Source organism: Petromyzon marinus, chromosome 15 (genome assembly GCF_048934315.1).
Source record: "Petromyzon marinus isolate PM22_M1 ecotype Great Lakes invasive population chromosome 15, UKy_Petmar_22M1.pri1.0, whole genome shotgun sequence".
Taxonomy (NCBI): Eukaryota; Metazoa; Chordata; class Hyperoartia; order Petromyzontiformes; family Petromyzontidae; genus Petromyzon; species Petromyzon marinus.
In genome coordinates, this window is record NC_133681.1 from 5,425,134 (window position 1) to 5,444,949 (window position 19,816).

The window sequence follows — 19,816 nt, forward strand, 5'->3', positions numbered from 1 at the left end:
AGACACACACTGACGCACACTGACACACACAGACACACACTGACGCACACAAACGCACACTGACACACACTGACACACACTGACATACACAGACACACACAGACGCACACAAACGCACACTGACACACACTGACACACACTGACACACTGACACACACTGACACACACAGACACACGCACACTGACACACACTGACACACACAGACACACACTGACACTGACACACACTTACGCACACTGACACACACTGACACACACTGACACACACTGACGCACACTGACACACACAGACACACACTGACGCACACAAACGCACACTGACACACACTGACACACACTGACACACACAGACGCACACAGACACACACTGACACACAGACGCACACTGACACACTGACACACACTGACACACACAGACGCACACTGACACACACTGACACACACAGACACACACTGACGCACACTGACACACACTGACGCACACTGACACACACAGACACACACTGACGCACACTGGCACACACTGACACACTGACACACACTGACACACACAGACGCACACTGACACACACTGACACACACTGACACACACAGACACACACAGACACACACTGACACACACAGACACACACACGCACACTGACACACACTGACACACAGACACACACAGACACACAGACACACTGACACACACAGACGCACACTGACACACACTGACACACAGACACACACAGACACACACTGACACACACAGACGCACACTGACACACACTGACACACACAGACACACACATACACACACTGACACATGGAACGTCCAGCGCCCCCAAACCCCCCACCGCCCCTCACCGTTGAGGAGGTTCTCGCAAACTTGCCGCGCGATCATGCGCACAACTTGCTGGCCTTGCGTGTCGCCCTGGCAACAGGAAGGAAGAAAACACACAACATCTCCGCAGGCCCGCGGACACGAGCGCCAAAACACTATCCGGGAACACGTGCGGCCCCAGCATCTGCCACTGATGGTAGCACTGCAGCCGCCCCGCCAACCCCTCCCGCAGCCTCTCCCCCCCCCCACCTTCTCCATCACGAGCGTTCATCATCGCAGCCACGGGGGCGATGACGGGTCCTGGCGTCACCATGGGGCTGCTGATATCAGCTGATTGAGTTCCAGGCTAGAGCACCCCGCCAGCATGCTGATGATGATGCTGATGACACTGATGCTGATGACACTGATGCTGATGACGCTGATGCTGATGACACAGATGCTGATGACACAGATGCTGATGACACTGATGCTGATGACACTGATGCTGATGACACTGATGCTGATGACACTGATGCTGATTACGCTGATGCTGATGACACTGATGCTGATTACGCTGATGCTGATGACACAGATGCTGATGACACTGATGCTGATGACGCTTATGCTGATGACACAGATGCTGATAACACTGATGCTGATGACGCTGATGCTAATGACACAGAAGCTGATGACTGATGCTGATGACACTGATGCTGATGACACTGATGCTGATGACACTGATGCTGATGACACAGATGCTGATGACACTGAAGCTGATGACTGATGCTGATGACACTGATGCTGATGACACTGATGCTCATGACACTGATGCTGATTACGCTGATGCTGATGACACAGATGCTGATGACACTGATGCTGATGACACTGATGCTGATTACGCTGATGCTGATGACACAGATGCTGATGACACTGATGCTGATGACGCTGATCCTGATGACACAGATGCTGATGACACTGAAGCTGCCGCTGCCACAGGCCACCCCCGGCGTCGCGAATTGTCGATATTCGTTGTGTTTCCCTCCCCCCCCTTGCTTTGTGACGCTTATGTTCCAGTCGTGTTGATGGCAGCACAATTGAAATGAAGACTCTGGATTCTGACTCTGAAAGGCAATGGGCATCGTATCGTATCGTGAGAAGGAAGGCGTCTCGATTGGGAACAACCGGGAATAGCTGCGCATCAGCCCCTGTCCGCCAATTACGGTGGTGACGCCGGTCCACCGACTGCACCCGTCAACCATCTTTGTTCTGCTTGTGGGGACCTCGCGTCTGTGTGCCGCGGTGGCGAGATGTTAACTATCTCGCCCGGTATACAGGAGGCCATGGATTCGATCCTGACGCCTGCTGTATATTTTGAATTTGCACGTTCTCTCTCGCCCGTGGTTGCGCGGATGTTTCTCCGGGTCCCCTGGTTTTTCCCTCCACATTTGAAACGAGTATTTGGCTGCTATAACATGTCCACGTGATAAGCCACTTCGATGAGCAATCATTTGTGGCCAGGTCGCTTCTGTTAACGAGCTATATAAGCTCAGTGGGCCTGACCTGCTACGATAAAAAAAAATTGTTTTAGTTTAGTTTTACCTTGCCAAGTCGGGCTTCGAAGAGCTTTAACTTTAAAGTCTGTTACCTTACATTAGAGCTTTTCCGCGGCCTTATATTTCAAGTTTATCCACATGTGACTGCGGCGAATCTGATGCCGTTTTACAATCTGACAAAGCTGCCACTGTGCAATCCGCCGCAGTTGCTGATCCGCCCGCGCTACGCAGGACAAGCCGCCCGCTCTACGCAGGACAAGCCGCCCGCTCTACAGCAGGGCAAGCCGCCCGCGCTACGCAGGACAAGCCGCCCGCTCTACGCAGGGCAAGCCGCCCGCTCTACTCAGGGAAATCCGCCCGCTCTACGCAGGACAAGCCGCCCGCTCTACAGCAGGGCAAGCCGCCCGCGCTACGCAGGACAAGCCGCCCGATCTACTCAGGGAAATCCGCCCGCTCTACTCAGGGCAAGCCGCCCGCGCTACGCAGGACAAGCCGCCCGCTCTACTCAGGGAAATCCGCCCGCTCTACTCAGGGAAATCCGCCCGCTCTACGCAGGACAAGCCGCCCGCTCTACGCAGGACAAGCCGCCCACTCTACTCAAGGAAATCCGCCCGTTCTACTCAGGACAAGCCGCCCACTCTACTCAGGGAAATCCGCCCGCTCTACGCAGGACAAGCCGCCCGCTCTACAGCAGGGCAAGCCGCCCGCTCTACTCAGGGAAATCCGCCCGCTCTACAGCAGAGCAGGCGGGATGGGGGCGCGGGCTGTGAACATCACAGCCTCACTCGTGGTAACGTCTTATCATCGCGTTACATTCGCAATCCTAATCCGCCGGGGCCTTCGGAGAGGGCAACTTTAAGCAAGTGGGCAACTTTAAGCAAGAGGGCAACTTTAATCTGCAACTGGCGATGAAGCCACACACGCGGTCACAGCCAAATGAAGCAAATTTTTGCTCTATGTATGTCGCATCGTACGTAGCTAACCATGCTAATCGAATTTGCAGGGGAAGGAAATCAAACTTATAACAAAAAGCAGTTCGAAAGAAATTACTTTTCAATGTAGATTTTAAAGTACGTAGCTCCAGTGGCTTCCTTATACTGGAAGGAAGAGCATCACAGATGGCCGCAGAAGCGCATCTGAAAGCGCGCTATGGAGCGACTGTCTTTGTTCGATGGCCAGCCAAGCTGTGTATAGGCTCTGTTTGAACGCTAGAGCTGCCGAATGGGTTTGGCGGAGCTGATCCCGGCCAGCCTGAGCCACCTGGTGCCCATAATGTCGGGATGATAGCACGATGGGCAAGGAGACTCACCCTCTCTCCTGGCTCTCCCTTGATACCCTGCAAGCCCTGTAAAAGAATAAAAAGTGAAACGCACTCATAGGTACACGCACAACAACAGCTGCTATTCATCGCCGGGTGTCGGTGACATCACCAAGCCACCTGCCAAGCTAGGTGCATTTTGAGGCCCCGTCCAGTGGTGAAGACTCTTTGGCGGGACGTCGTGGAAAACAAAAAAAACCCACGGTGTTATGTGTTAATACAAAGATAAAGATACTCTTTGGTTCTTTCGGTAAAGTCACGTAGTTAGATATAAATTGAAATAAAACAAAAGATAAAGATCCCCGTCATTTAGCCTTGCAGACTTGAGTTTGGCTGCTGTTAGTGAGCACCTATTGAGGCTGGTGGAGTGGCCAGAATTAGGCATTGACACCTTTGTCTCCCCCCGTCGCTCATGTTTACACACCACGCCAGCTGATCATTGGAGGCTGTTTTGACTTAGGGGAGGGTGGTTCACGACAGATTCAGATACAACTTGCCGCTGGCTTCATCCGTTGCCGGCAATCAAACTTGGGTTACGGGGATAACAGCCGCAGTGTGTGGATCACTTGCCCATTACTGGGTTCACGCAGCATCGTATCCACGGGACAAAGAATCCACTCGAAAACTCTCGCAGAGCTGTGCAACTCCCCGTGTCAGAGAACAGGTCCACCGAAGCGGATATCACGGTGCTACTCTCGAAATCCATTCAAGTGACCTGTGGTCCACAGAGGAAGGGGCGGAGTGGGGGCTAGCGCCTTTCCACCCGCTCTGTCACCATGAGTAAAGCCCGTCGCGCATTCAGGCTGACATTTTTAATTAGCATAACTGGTATTTAGCCAATTGAAGTGCGGAACGGAATTCGACGTCTCTCTCTCGTTTTTTTTTCGTACGTACGTCTGTATTTATGCACGTATCTACGTTGAACTTATTTGGCATCGTACGTAGCCAACCGTGCTAATCGGAGGTGCGGTGGGAAGGAAAACTAATTAAAGACACAAAATTCCCACACATATATATACTGTGTGTGTGTGTATGCCGGCATCCGTGACCGGGCGGGGCGCCTTGCATTGAGCAGCGATACTCCTCCCCGGCGCGCGCGTTTGCCGTGCCGCTCCTGGCTCTTACCGGGTCTCCCGATGGTCCGCGTGGGCCCGGTTTCCCCATGATCCCGTCCATGCCGCCAGGCCCTTGAGGGCCCTGTCACGGTGACACGAACGCGAGCGAGACCGTGAATCCCCGGGCGGTGCCAGTGGCTCTACTCATATCCAGATTATGTTTTCGGGGGTACACCCCGGGGCTGTTATAGTTCTCGTAACGGTGGCGAGATGTTAGCTACCTCGCCTAGTATGCAGAAGTGGGTGGGTTCGATCCCGGCCCTGCCGCCTGCTGTATATTTGGAGTTTGCGGCGTCTCTATCCCCATGGTCGGGTGGATTTTTCCTCCGGGTCCTCGGGTTTTTCCATCCACATTTTTAATCAACGTGCATTTCGGAGTATTTGCCTCCTATAATTTTCCCCGTGATAAGCCACTTTGTTGAGCTATCACATGTAGCCAAGTCGCTTCACGGATTATAAAGAGACATCAAAGTTAAAACGAACAAGAAGCTATACACATAGCCATACTTTGGCTTTGATTACCCAATTACTCTTATATCAATTAACACAGCGCTACCACGTTGCATTGGAACCTCTATATAGCTCTGTTTCTATATTGTGTGTGTATATGCAGTCTATATGTGTTTTTGCAAGAACCAGGTGAATTGTTACATCGCAGGACCGTGCCAGGTGGCGATGGCTCGGAGGCCTTCATCCAGCAGTGAAGTGAACAATGCTGCTGCTGCTACTAATGATGCTGCTCACAATGATATTGACAATAATGAAAACGAAGACGATGATGATGTAAGTACACGTGATCGTTATGCGTGTCACACGGTGGCTTCGTCCGGTGCGAAAGGAGTTCAACATGCACACACACACACGTACGTATGTCGGCGTGTACATGCCGAGCATACGCCACTCACCATGAGGCCGGGGGGTCCGGCCGGCCCCCTCTCCCCATCTTTTCCCGGCGGGCCCTGCCCCCGGGCAACATGACGCGCGGTTAGCCACATCGCATCGTGAAAACAGAAAGAAAACGAACAAAAAACCCCAGGCGGCGTGCGCGCCAGTGGCGGCAGCTATCGAGCTGGCACGCAGGCGGTGCAATCGCACACCGCGGCCCAAAGGCCAGAGCGGGGCCCGGGCACCGGGCTAAGAAAGGAGCGGCGGGGGGTGGGGGGCTCGGGGGGTGGGGGCTGTTTCGTCGCTTGTCCCAGGGCCTATGCCGCCGACCCCGCTGTGCCACGGCCTGGCGTGCTAGTTTTTTTGTCAGCTTAGGTTTTGTGTTACGGGATGGAAAGCGCACCGAGGATTTATTAAACAAACGTTTAACTAACCTGAACCTTGAGCAGCATGAACCACTTAGCACAACGCACCGCAATTGGCATTGTGGTTGTGTTTCCCACCGGATTGCATTTCATTGCGGTGGGAATAACTAAAGTGAAACATGCTTCGACGATGGCCACAAAGTGCGCAGAGACGCACGGAGAGGTGCAAGCAGGAATTAGAACACGTGTCTTAGAACACGTGTCTTAGAACACGTGTCTTAGAACACGTGTCTTAGAACACGTATCTTAGAACACATGTCATAGAACACGTGTCATAGAACACGTGTCTTAGAACACGTGTCTTAGAACACGTGTCTTAGAACACGTGTCTTAGAACACGTATCTTAGAACACGTGTCATAGAACACGTGTCATAGAACACGTGTCTTAGAACACGTGTCTTAGAACACGTGTCATAGAACACGTGTCATAGAACACGTGTCTTAGAACACGTGTCTTAGAACACGAGTCTTAGAACACGTGTCTTAGAACACGTGTCATAGAAAAACGTGTCTTAGAACACGTGTCATAGAACACGTGTCATAGAACACGTGTCTTAGAACGTGTCATATAACACGTGTCTTAGAACACGTGTTTAAGCGTCGTCCTGTTAACCGCACAGAAAAGTGTGTTGGCTTGGGCGAGCGACGAACGAAAGGAGCGAAACGGGCCCGAGAGGACGTTTGCCATGGGATTGAGCGAGGCCTTCATCCAACAATTGGTAGACCCCACAGCCAACGGCGATGAACCGTCGCGTTTGCATGTTGTTTCCTCTGGGCACTCCCGCTTCCTGCCACAAGGAATCTCGAGAAAAACTATAGAACTGGGCAAGCATCCCCGGGGTAGCGAGGCCCTCCTCAAAACAGCCCTTGAGCTGCTGCGAGGCTCTCTTGGGCGAAACGTCAGCAGCGTCGCTCTCCACGTCCAAAACAGTGCCCGGCCGTTGGCCTTAAACTAGCCGCGCGGCGTGGCTCGCTGCCCCTGGCGCAGGGGAGAGAAGTAGGGCGGCCGATGAGTCTTACCCTGGGGCCCTCCGATCCCGAGCGGCCAGAAGGCCCCACTGGACCCACGGGACCCTGCGAAGAGACGGCGCAAGAGTGAGCGTCATGACGCAGGTCGCGCTGCGTTGCGTCCCGCGCACGCCGCGACGCAAACGTGGGCGGCGGTGCGGCGACAGTACATGTGTGGCGGTGGTAGTGGTGGCGGTGCTGGTGGGGCTGGTGGCCTCAAAGTGCACCTGGCCTGGCACAGGCGCCGTGGTGACGTCACCATCACTTAGTGGCAAATGGCGGGTATTGGTGTTGGTATTGGTGGTGATGGTAGTAATGTCGGCAGTGGTATTAGCCAGCTGACAGTGCTACTGGTGGAGGTGGTGGTGGCGGCAACATCAGCAGCAGCTGCAACGGCGGGTGGTGGTACTGATGGTGGCGGTGATGGTGGTGTGGCGGTTAATGTGGTCGTGCTGGTGATGGTCATTTTGGTGGTGGTATTGGTGGTGCTGGTAATGGTGGTGGCACTGTGGAGATACCGGGGGTCCTGGTTGGCCAGGGTGGCCCCTCTCGCCCTTGTCTCCCGGACCGCCCTGCAGAGACAAACGGGAGGGTCGGTGAACTCGCCGGACGCGCGGCGGAGACAAGCGACGGTCACGGGGACTGCAAGCGCCTTCAGCCGCGTGTAATGAACAAAAACACGCGAGATGACACAAGACGACAATAAAATTACGAGTCGAAGCGAACTTACCCAAAAGTTGTACCTGTCGTGAAAGCTATGAAACACGGAGAGGAATAACTCTTACACAGTCGTTTTTGACCGTCATGTGACAGGCAAAGCAATATATTTTGTCATTGTTCCGATGACTATCCCAGAGCTGGAATGTATCCAAAGCAGGTCCAAAAGCAAATGTATCATTTCTTGTGGGGTTTGTGCAATCCTTGGCGACTTGGCTGATGGAAACATCACCGTGGTCTAACCACCGCCTGCTCACACTCGCCCTTGAAGCCAGGACCTCGGAAACACCGGCGAATTACGGTCAAACAGCCCAACCATCAGGTGGTTGGGAGTGCCCTTCCCAACCACCCCCCACCGCGACCCCTCCCCCCAGCCCCCACCCCAGCACGGATGGGAAAATAGGACAATTGTGAGGTCAGTGGGTCACGCAGAGAATGGGAAATCGTGTCGGTTAGCAGGCGGGGTGAAGCTGCATGAGTTGTTTAGCCACGGCTCACATCAAACGGACAGCAGATTAAATTGGACGTTAAACTGCAGACAGTTACTGCACACGCAAGGTACGCATAGCTCTTAAGTAGAACTGCCCGCATTGCGAATATTTAACGTGCGAAAAACACAATGGAGCAATGTCTAATTGTGTTCTTGCTTACACAGAAAGTATCTGTGGCCAGCGAGTGAGCAATTGATCGAGTGAGTGCGTGCGTGTTTGTGAGGGTGTTTGTGTTGAATGACAGGAGGTCTGGTGGACCGGTTCTGGCTCCTGCCACCATGAGGGGTGGACAGTCCTCTACTTGGGGCAGCAGACTGCCAAACAACAGGGTGTGGCTCTTCTTTTGAACAAAAGAATGAAGGGGGCATGGGAGCGTGGCGGCGAGGTCTGGAAAGCTGTAAGCCCCAGGCTACTTTGGGCTCGCCTTCCCATCAACTGGAGGTGAGGAGTGGTGGTCGTGGTTACTTATGCCCCCACCGAAGACTAACATCCGTGAAGGGATGCAGGCAAAGTCGATGAGTCAGATGCCTTCTATGACCTGTCACAGGTGCGGCTAAAGTGGCCCCTTGGGATAGAGTCATCTTGTTGGGTGACTTCAATGCCCGAGTTGGTCATGATGCTGGCACCTGGTCTGGAGTGATTGGAGGGCATGGGCCAGATCAGCTCAATAACAACGGTAGGAGGCTGCTAGATTTTTGTGCAGCCCATGGGCTTGTAATTACCAACACACTGTTCCAGCATCAGCGCATCCACACAACATAATGGATGCATGCCGGGTCCAAGCAAGAGCATCTGCTGGACTACATAGAGACGGACCAGCGGATACGAGCCCATGTGCTTGACACCAGGATCTACCGTGGAGCTGATCTGCCCTCTGACCATCGACTAGTCATCTGTAAGATGCGCCTGCCATTCTTCCACTCTGGTAGTGGGCGTACACCCAGGACCCCATTCCAACCTAAAGTGGCCTGGTCTCAGTTATCTGATGATTGCAAGCGAGAATTTAATCATCGCTTGCGGCTGGGGTTGGCATCGTCCCCCACTCCTCCTGATGTGGAGGGTAAATGGGCGAGGTTTAGGACTGTGACTCATGCAGCTGCAATGGCTGCTTTGGGTACGCGGTCCAGACCTCCCCAGAGACCCTGGATGACAGAGGAGGTGTTCAGGATGGTTGAGAAAAAGCGACAGGCCCACTGTCATCGGCTACAGAATCTCATGTCAGAGAATGAGGAGGCTTACCGCAGCCTTCGCTCGGAGGTTCGGAGAGCCATGAGGTGCTGCAAGGATGGGTGGTGGTCGCGGGTTGCTGAGGAGATGGAGTCTGCCTCAGTGGCCCGTGATCACAAATCTCTATTTAACTCCATCAAAAAAGTAACCTGCAGCGCCACACCTATTTCCATCATTAGGGGAAAAAACGGTGATCCAATCTCCGACCCCCAGGAACAGGTTTGCAGATTTGCTAAGCATTTCTGTGAGGTCCTGGGGGAGGGGAAATCCCTCAGCCAGGAAAACAATGTGGCACAAAGTGGGGATGACCCTGCTGAGGCGGCAGTGCCTCAAATATTGGAAGAAGTCACCCCCTGTGAGTGGCTGGCTGAGGTGCCATCTGTTGAGGAAGTACTAAAGGCGATCCAGAGTCTGAGACCAGGAAAGGCACCGGGTAGAGATGATCTCCCAAGCGAAATGCTGAGGGAGGGTGGCGTTTGTGCACAGACTGCCCTATATGACATCATAACAACAATCTGGACCACTGGACGGGTTCCGCAGGATTGGAAGGATGCCCTGGTGGTCCCCCTCTTTAAGAAGGGGGACCGCACAGACTGTAACAACTACAGGGGCATCTCACTCGTCAGTGTGCCGGGAAAGGTCCTGGCAAGGATTATTCAACATCGCCTTGCCAGGCACACTGAGGAGAGTGTGGTCCTGCACAAATGCCATATTTTCTGTCCATCTGCTACAGCAGAGGTGTAGGGAATTCCAACAAGACCTACATCTCTGCTTTATTGACCTGGTCAAGGCCTATGATACCATCAGTAGGCCTGGGCTCTGGGTTGTTCTTCGTGCTTTTGGAGTCCCTGACCCTCTGCTCACGATCATTAAGGACCTTCATGATGGTGAGCGGGCCCGGGTAAAACTACGTGGCCGGGAGTCAGAGCCATTCCCTGTACACCTTGGGGTGCGACAGGGATGTCCTCTGGCTCCCACATTATTTAACATCTATTTTGACCACGTAGTTCGTGAAGCCTTCAATAGCTGTACCGGGGGAATCTCCATTTGGTACAGACATAATGGGAGGCTGATCGATGCCCGGGTGTGGTCAAGGGATGGCTCCCTATTGCTCAACCACGTTATGTATGCCGATGATTTGGTAATAGCTGCTCATTCAGAGGAGGAGTTGGAGACGCTGCTGCTGAGACTGGAGTGTGCCACTAAGAGATGGGGCCTTACCATCAGCCCCACCAAAACTAAGCACCTGCCTGGGTATTTTGTACCATCGGACACTCCACCCCCACAACTCCCAATCGGTGATGGAGCAGTTGTGGAGAGAGTGGAGAGAGTGGAGAGTTTCCCATACCTGGGCAGTGTGCTTATGAGCGGCTCCAGTTTAACAGCAGAGGTCTGACTCCGAATCAGTCGAGCGACAATATCTTTTCATCGGTTGCGTAACGCTGTGTGGAAGCTAACTGGTCTGTTGCTCCGCACTAAGCTTCAGGTCTTCTCGGCCACGGTCATTCCCTCCCTTCTCTACGCTTGCGAAACGTGGACCCCCTTAATGGAGCATCTTCGCCGGTTGGAAACATTTAGGCTGGCCTGCTACGATCGATCCTGGGTTTAACTAGGCTGGATTGTGTGAGGAGCTCACAAATCCTTGAAAGATCTGGGCAAGGTCCCATCGGTGAGCTCCTCTGGCAGGCAAGGCTGCATTGGCTGGGTCATGTAGCCCGCATGCCCAGCCACCGCATGCTGAAACAGCTTTTCTTCGGCCGAATCGAGGGGGCTAAACGGGCACAGCACGGGCTAGAGAAGAGATGGAGTGATGTGGTACAGGAGGACGTGGAGCTGAGTGGACTTGCCGATGACTGGTATCAGCGGTGTAAAGATCGGCCTCTGTGGAGGAGGCTCGTGAAGGACGCTACTGAGCAGTTAGAGGCAGTCGCCCTCCAACAACAACAGAGGGCGGAGGAGCGACGCTCACAACAACGAGCGGAGCGCCAGGTGGCTAAAGCACAGCAGGTTGGCACAGTAGGGGGCACAGGTGGTGCACCAGCCAGTGATCTCAGTCAGTCGACCCGTTGGATCTGGGTCTGACCCGTGACCTCCTGCCAGCGGGCGTTCGACACTTCACGTGGCCTCAAGGTGCACATGGCCTGGCACAAGCGTCATCGTGGTGACGTCACCGCCACTTCGTGGCGAATGGCGGTTGTTGTTGTGTTGAATGACTGAGTATGTAGACGAATTAGTGAGAGTGAGCAAGCAAGGTGAGTAGAGGTATGAGTGGGTGAGTGCGTGGTTGAGCTAATGTGTGGGTAAACTTACGAGTGAAAGGATGGGTGAGTGAGTGGTTGAGTGGGCAGGTGTATGAGCGAATGAATGGTGGACGAGTGAGTGTATGATGTCATGGTTAAGCAAGAAGTGTGTAATAGAGCTGATAATGACATGTGGTTTAACTAGCTGTTATTGTGAGTGCGTGATTCATTCAGTCAGTCGTTGGGTGACTATGTACATGAGTGAACGGTTTTGGGAGTGGTTGTGTGAGTGAGTGAGCGAGCAGTTTCACGAGTGGGTGAATATCTGAGTGTGTGTCATTGTGCGGTGAGGCGAGCGAGTCACCAGCTAAGCGAGCGAGCGCGCATTTGAGCAAGTGCACAGATAAGTGCACTCGCCGTCGGGTGAGCGTGATTGAGTGAGCGAGCGCTGCAGCTGGTGAGCGAGTACGGTGCGTTGAGTGAGCGTTGCTCACAGGGGTTCCAGGAATAGAGATCCCGCTGGGCCCTTGGGGTCCCCTCTGTCCAGGCGGTCCCCTCGGCCCCTGCTCTCCACGTAGCCCAGCTCCACCCTGCGACACGTACAACAAGGGCAAAGATCAACCGTGTAAGCCTTCACAGACTGCTGGGGCAAGTGCTGCTCGCGAGCTGCACCTGTGAAGGCCGGCACTGTGGAACACGAGGGGATGGGGTATTGTCACCAGCACCACGCATTTTCCTCCCCACTTCTGTTGCTTTGTACTCAGCATCAGGTACTCGTTTAAGGCTCAGTTGATCTAGGGGAGCCAAAAATCTCAACATCACCGGCTCCATCCTCTGAGCCCCTGAAAGCACACAGCTGCACGTGTTTCCTATCCCTTCTGTCAGCTTCCGGGATGATGGGGCCGGATGACGAGTGAAGTTCCCCCCCACCGGAGTCTGTTCAGCACGAAGCTTCTTGCACTGCTCGTATCTCAACCTCTCTGCTCGGTGTCCAGTCTGGTGGCTACGCATTGTCTTTAGTTTGGTGTCCTTCCCCCGCACCTCCGATTAGCACGGTTGGCTACGTACGGTGCGAAAGAAGTTCAACGTACATACGTACATGCATACATTTCTCTTCACCGGCCACGCATACTTCCTCGTGATGTGCCAGAGACAGCAACGTTCTGTTCGACCTCGGCACTCACCTGAGTTCCTGGGGACCCTGGGTGCCCACGGGGTCCCTTGGGGCCAGGGCTGCCCTGCACACACACACACAGAGGTCAACGGTGAGGTCACCAACAGGGCCTCTTTTTAGCCCCCAGTGGGAGAACCCAAACTAAAACATATTGTTTATTTTACCAGGTAAGGCCCAATGGGCTACATAGCCAATTTTGGAAGCCACCTGGCCACAAATGATAGCTCAACGAAGTGGCTCATCACCATGTGGAAATTTATAGCAGCGAAATACTCTAAATGCATGTTTATAAATGTGGAGAGAAAAAGCGGAGGACCTGGAGAAAAATCCACATGACAACGGGGAAAAAAAACGTGCACATCTCAAATATACAGCAGGCGTCGGGGTCGGCATCGAATCCGCGACCTCCTGCATACCAGGTGAGAGAGTTGACATCTCGCCAACATGGCACCCCAATGCAGGACCCTCTTGCTAATAGGGTCTTGAGACTCATTGAGGCTTACCCAGGTAAATAAAGAGCATTAGTAGATGACTTATTTAAAGTACACACGAGGGCATCTCCTACACCTGGCAAGTTGTTGGCGTTATTTGACCATACTTCACCACGCTGGCCTGTGCGGGTTGGTGAAGATGGGCGCAACCTATAACACCTGGAACGCGTGGTAGTCTCCCAATCGAGCACGATCCAGGCTCAAAGCTCCTGCTTAGCGTGCGTGATCTGATGAGGCGGGGTGCATATCCCAGGGGATTTTAGTCACCGGCTGCACTACTGCTTACTGTAAAAATGTGACATTCACATTGTTTTGAAATCATGCCTAAGGACTTATCTGAATATTTTCTTGCCACCGCTATAAGTTGCGTTCTTTTGTACGAATACGAAAATATATATCTCGTAAAGACGATTTCCTATAATTTATTTATACAGGGTCCTTCACAAAATGTCAACACTTCTGAGACTTTGCTACAGCACCACAGAAAATGTGCTGCTGCCTCCAGGCTGTGGAGATCACCTGGAGAGGATCCCAGGCACGCGTTGACAACGATGGCCGACAAGTGGGAGACTCTTTGACTTTTTAAAGCTGTTAACATTACATTTGTTATCATTTTACAGAGTATTAGCCGTTCTTTTTCCGTTAAAAAAAACGATAGTCCCATGTGAGTGTTAAAAACGTTTTTGAAGCACCCTGTACATACGCCTCAACATTTCTCAAGGTTGTCTTTGAACACACCGTTTGTGCCGTGTTTGCATTGTCGTGCATCACGGGGTGACTCCTCGGTGTTGTTATTAGTATTATTACTACCAGAGCATAATAATTATTTAGCGTTTAAAATGATGGATTTTGGCATCGCAGGGGGCACACGATGAGGGATGGAGACGGCTTTGTGATCGCTGTCATCTAGCAGTGGGTAGAACATGGATGGTGATGATGATGAAAGCAACGTTTGCGGAGCCAAAACACTCTTGTGCTTTCATAAAAAAAACGAACGGTTTAGTCTGAGTTCGTGTCGCTAATGCAAGCGGATTTGCCAACATGTGCATCTCGGATTAACGCTGTACATGCAATTACGCTCACGCACGCATGCATACATACACACGCACACACCAGCATGCTCATTGCAAACACGCAGATGTGCACACACGCGTCAACACACTCACAGAAATGCATACACGCACGCACATGTACACACACACACACAAAAACAAAGATCCCCCGTATATCCTTTAACAGTTTAAGGCAAGTGCTGTTAGCGAGCACCTATTAAGGGTGGAAAGCCGCCTTTGTCTCCCCAATGCCGATGTTTACACATCACAACAGGTCCTCATTTTAGGCTGAGTCAGCCCAGGCGAGGCCCACGATGAGTACAAATATTTACAACGGATGTTGTTAGCCTTGGCCTAGAATCGAACTTAGTTGACCCGGGTTCGCGGCGCACCACGGGAACCGCTGCACCACCGCCCCCCAACTGCGCCACACGCGCACATGTACACGTGTGCACACATGCACATGCATACGTGTACACGTGTACACACGCCTACACACTCAGGAAGGAAGTCAGTATATTGGCTTTAAGAGAGTAACCTGTCTGAGTTCTATACACTTGGCAGCGAAGCGAAATAACAACCACCCAACTTGGCAGTGGTCGCGTACCACACCGTACCACTGCTGCGAGGGAATTCATAATCAAATGTAGACGTGTGTGTGTATAAAGTACACCTAGCCTGGCACGAGCACAGCGGTGGTTTTACCATCGCATAGCGGCAAATGGAGGTTACTGTTGGAGTGAGTTTCAGTGTCTTAGCCGGGCGTGGTGCTGGCCACCCACCGTCTTATGTGCCCTGTCGGCCTCCATAGATGCTCGCTGCAGTCTGTTAAGGCTATACTGGGGATCTCTGTATACATGTGGGCGGAGCAGTAATCTATTGGTAAGCGCACTTCACTACGAATCTGGCGACCAGAGTTCGATTTCCGCTCACGGCCAACATCGGAGACGATTATCTGAACCGGTCATGGGTCTCTCCTCCTAGGTCAACTCAGCCTCAAATGAGTACCTGGTGCGGCGTGTAAACATCGCCACTGGGGAGACATTGCCGGCCTTCATCAGGTGCTACTCTTGAACAGCACTTGCCCCGACAGTCTGCTGAGGGCTATACGGGGGAATCTCTGTGGCTTGCTTACAGAGAGAGAGAGAGTGAGCGAGAGGAGTCACAACGCAAGTGTTTTTCATTACCGCTACAAATCCACTCCTTTAACGTGGCCCAAACGCAAAACTCCTTGGGACGTCGCGCGCCGTCCAGTTGAGTTTGCACACAAAGCGTTGCATCGTGTACAAAAAAATATATATAACACTTACATAACGCGCTCGTCACGACAGCGGACAACCAGCTCCGCTGACGCGCAGCTGCGAGCAGTAAATTACTGTGGGGGTCGTCTCGCGTCGCCGAATTGTCCATGAACATTGAAAACACGGCCAGAGGCTTACGTTTTTCGATCGGCCGCGGGGTTTTTTTTACTCCCCTCAACGGCTTATCCCGCTCGCGAAACCGCCTCTGCGAGAACTCCAGACATTTGCTACCACTGAACTCCATGAAGCCATCATCTGTGGTTTAGTCTGGCTCCGCGAGGCTCGGTCATTGCCGTCGAACCCAAACTATTTTGAAAGTGTCTTAGTCCGACTCCGTTAACCTCAGGTATTAACATTGAACCCTAGTCGTCTTAGCGATACTCAAGTCTGACATCTACGAGCTTTCGACGTTACAACTAAACCCTAAGAATATTAAATGGGCCCAAGTCTAATCCATGAACAATTGACGCTCACAATATGACCATCAGGCATTCACACGGAACGGCACATGATGCCAAGGGCCTAGACGATAAAAAAAAAACCTTCAACATTTCAAGAGCTGCAATGCATGTCAATACGAGACGGTGGTCCGTAATAAATAACGAGTCACGAAGCAGTCCTTGAAGAGCCGCATGCGGCTACGGAACCGCAGGTTGCCGACCCCTGGCCGAGACGATGGTGAATGTGTGTTTGTTGGACACCTTCCGGAACCGTACCGTAGCCAGCCGAGCTGATCTGAGGTGCGAATGAATAGCAACGTTTAGCGCAGGAATGGGTTCGGTTGCAAGTCCCGGCTTTTACCTTCAAGGTAAAAGCGTAGCCCTGCTAATTGCTTTGCTCAAGACGCTACTGCCGGAAGGGCCTCCAACTCGAGAGTGCTCGAGAGAGCCCCTGTGGGCGGGGGTGGGGGGGGTGGAAAGGAATCTTACGAGGGGGCCCGGGGGGCCGGGTGGCCCCTTGCTGTCCTGGGAGCAGGAGCACGCGTGGGGCAGCGATGGGCACGAGTCCTCCACTCTCTGCGACGGGAAGAACACGGCAAGCGGTGATCACGACGACGAATGAAACCGTGGGGTCAACGGAGGGCAAGAGGTCAACACGGCGGACGCCAATGAGGTTACCAACTCCGTAAGAGTTTTTTTTGGGTTAGATCACGTGAATATGAATGTGTCGCTAAACCCGCCACCACCCGACACAGCCAATGAGTAAGGTTTGTCACGTGAACAGAACGTGCCAATTCGTTACTCGTTGAGCACGCCGGTGTGCTGGAGAGTAAACTCACAACATTTACAATGTTACCAACTCCCGCCGTCACTTCCATCCATCTGCCAGATCCCACAACTATTGTGTGTAGAAGGGAAACAATAAAATAACAGAAATATAAAACAATAAAATTCTCACCTGATGATGATTGCTTGTGTTGCAGTCGAAACGTCGTGAGAATTTTATTGTTTATATTTTTATTATTTTATTGTTTCCCTTCTACGGAACTTTACCGAAAGAACCAAGAACATGAATCCCTGCAGTTACGAAAGCTTTAAATCAAAATTTATTGTGTGTATCTTTTTAAAATGTTTTCATTATATTTCAGTAGGAGCCCGGTACAGAGCACGAATCTTGATGTAAGGCTGGTGGGGGGGGGGGTACATAAACTCCGTGGACATAAGTCCCGAACGCTGCGCTCCTGGATTTAGAGGAGAGAGGAAATTGGGCTCACAGATGTTGTATTTGTATGGTGGCACGTCACCTGGCCTTGAACGTTTAGGGGATCCCACGTAAGCGTGAAGGGGACAATGTGTTCGTTCATTTGTTTGTCATTCAGCTGTAATGATAGTTAAGGTGACGCGGCAGCGGCGGGGGTAATTGGTTGTCCCAGCGCAGCGATTGCTTACCCAGCAGCGTGCATGGAATCACCGCAGTCACGTCGGTGATCGGCAAATCTGGCGTACGGTGGGGGTAAAGTGTGGGCTCCACCACGTCTTCCAAGACGTGGCGGCAAGCATTGGTGCGAAGGCCAAATATCAGTCGAGAGGGGCTGTCTCGAGTGCCCCCCTAGTGGAAACCTTTCCACCAGTAGTGCTGTGTGTGTGTGTGTATGTTGAACTTCTTTCGCACCGTACGTCGCCAACCATGCTAATCGGAGGTGCGGGCCAGGCTAATTGGAGGCTATTACAGTCAAATTACCGGCAACACCACCACCTGGGTTTAGGTCATCCCCTCTTGTCTCAACAGCCCTGAGTCGATCTAACATCTCTGGAAGAAGGACAAGCTTGTATTTTTTACGATATATACTTTTCCCCCCCCAATGTAATCCCGATTGTGCTATTTATTAGCGTCATGTCGCGAGACAGAGAATCCATTCGGGTCTCTCACAGATGGAGAGCAACCCAGGGAAGCAGACATCACAGAGCTACCTCTGAGATGCCTTTGAGCGATCACTGGTTCACGTAAGAGGGGGGGGGGGGGCAGCACATCTCCGCCTGCTGAGAATAACGTAAAGTCGAACAACAACCACTATTTTTATTTATTTTCAGTATGAAGAGCTGAAACTTGGCCAACTGCAGAGTCAAATCCAATTTTCTGGATTTGGTAACCGGCTTGGGACCATCAACTAAGTTCACCTGAAACAAATAAATTGGCAAAATAGCGCATTGGCAGTGGCGCAAAAGCACGACAATAAATACGTAACAAAAAAAATAAAACCTCAACACGTTCGCCAATAACGCTGTTGCCTGTAACGGACCAATATTAAACACGCAACGTTTCGGTTAATTGGCCCTTATTTATAGCACGTGAAGGGCCTTTGCCTGAAGCGTCGCCTGTTACCAACGGTGATGTTGGATGAACTTGTGAACTCGTTCAACTAGGGCTCTTTTTGTATTTCATTTGGTGGGGTGCTGGGTGCAGCGTGAATGAGAGGGCCTCTGTTGTATCTCTGCCCACGAGGAGTGCGTCTCTCACCAGCGACGGCAGCTCACAGCACTTGTCCATTGTACCCCAGTCCGCGTTGCAAACCATGTCCAACATCTGCAACTGGAACTGTGAGAGCACGCACACGCACGCAAAACAAAAACAAATATGAAGATTGCCCAGTGTAGCCTTAACAGACTGTAGGGGCAAGTGCTGTTAGCGAGCACCTATGAAGGCCGGCACGGCACACGAGGGGGTGGGTGGCCAGCACCACGCCTGGCTGCCTTTGTCTCCCTAGTAGCGATGTTTACTACACACAGCACCGGGCATTAATTTGAGGCTGAGTCGACCTAGGGGAGGCCCAGGACCGGTTCAGATAACCGTCACTAGCGTTGACCATGAGCCGGGTTTATAGCACAGAGCACTAGCCGTTGCACATGCATGTGTGTGCACGCACACACATGCATGTGTGTGTGTGTGTGCACGCACACACATGCATGTGTGTGCGTGCACGCACACACGGACGCACACAAAGACGCAAAAGCATTCTGGCAGCTGATGAATCCTGCTCTGTTTTCTGGCAGCGGAACTAATCTTTGAAACATTGCAGTATGATAGACGTCACCGATACGTTTCCCAAAAGGCACTTGCGAGTTAATGAAGCACGATTTGTAAAAAAAAAAAAATGAAAATCTATCTCGTTTGGGAAATGCGAAACAACACCGACCAACTGTGCGGTCCGCGCAGTGTGCCGGGCCTCTGCCGTGCGGTAACGCCGCCTCTACCCGAGGAAGAAACACACAGCGAGGGACGTTTTGGGCGGTGTTCCTGCTGCAATAGCAGAGCGGTGGAGATGCCAGGGACCTTGAGCGAACGTCAACGTGGAGGCTGAACGAGGCCCTGGGCACACCACAGGGCCCTGATATAACATTCTTTTAGACGAGCAGTCTGAACGTGACACGTGAACAATTACTCATTAGTGGATTTTTCAAAAGTCCACAATGTATGCATAAACTTACATAATTTTGCCATCCCCCCCCCACTCCCTCACTCTCTGAGTCTGTCTCCATGCCTGTCTCCAAGAGCTCCTCTCTCTCCCATGTGCA

General features: G+C 52.3%; 1 protein-coding gene across 1 annotated transcript in view; it reads right to left on the bottom strand.

Annotated features, from left to right (window-relative positions):
• The window catches only part of LOC116942617 (collagen alpha-1(XIV) chain), a 104,835-nt gene that overhangs the window by 10,671 nt on the left and 74,348 nt on the right, over positions 1-19,816 (bottom strand). Inside the window, exons 42-51 of the mRNA XM_032954742.2 lie at positions 18,762-18,839; positions 16,733-16,819; positions 12,970-13,023; positions 12,280-12,375; positions 7,629-7,682; positions 7,123-7,176; positions 5,697-5,750; positions 4,802-4,873; positions 3,668-3,703; positions 850-916 (exon numbers count right to left, since the gene is read on the bottom strand). Of these exons, the coding sequence (XP_032810633.1) occupies positions 850-916; positions 3,668-3,703; positions 4,802-4,873; positions 5,697-5,750; positions 7,123-7,176; positions 7,629-7,682; positions 12,280-12,375; positions 12,970-13,023; positions 16,733-16,819; positions 18,762-18,839 (652 nt within the window). The remainder of the gene's footprint in view (positions 1-849; positions 917-3,667; positions 3,704-4,801; positions 4,874-5,696; positions 5,751-7,122; positions 7,177-7,628; positions 7,683-12,279; positions 12,376-12,969; positions 13,024-16,732; positions 16,820-18,761; positions 18,840-19,816) is intronic.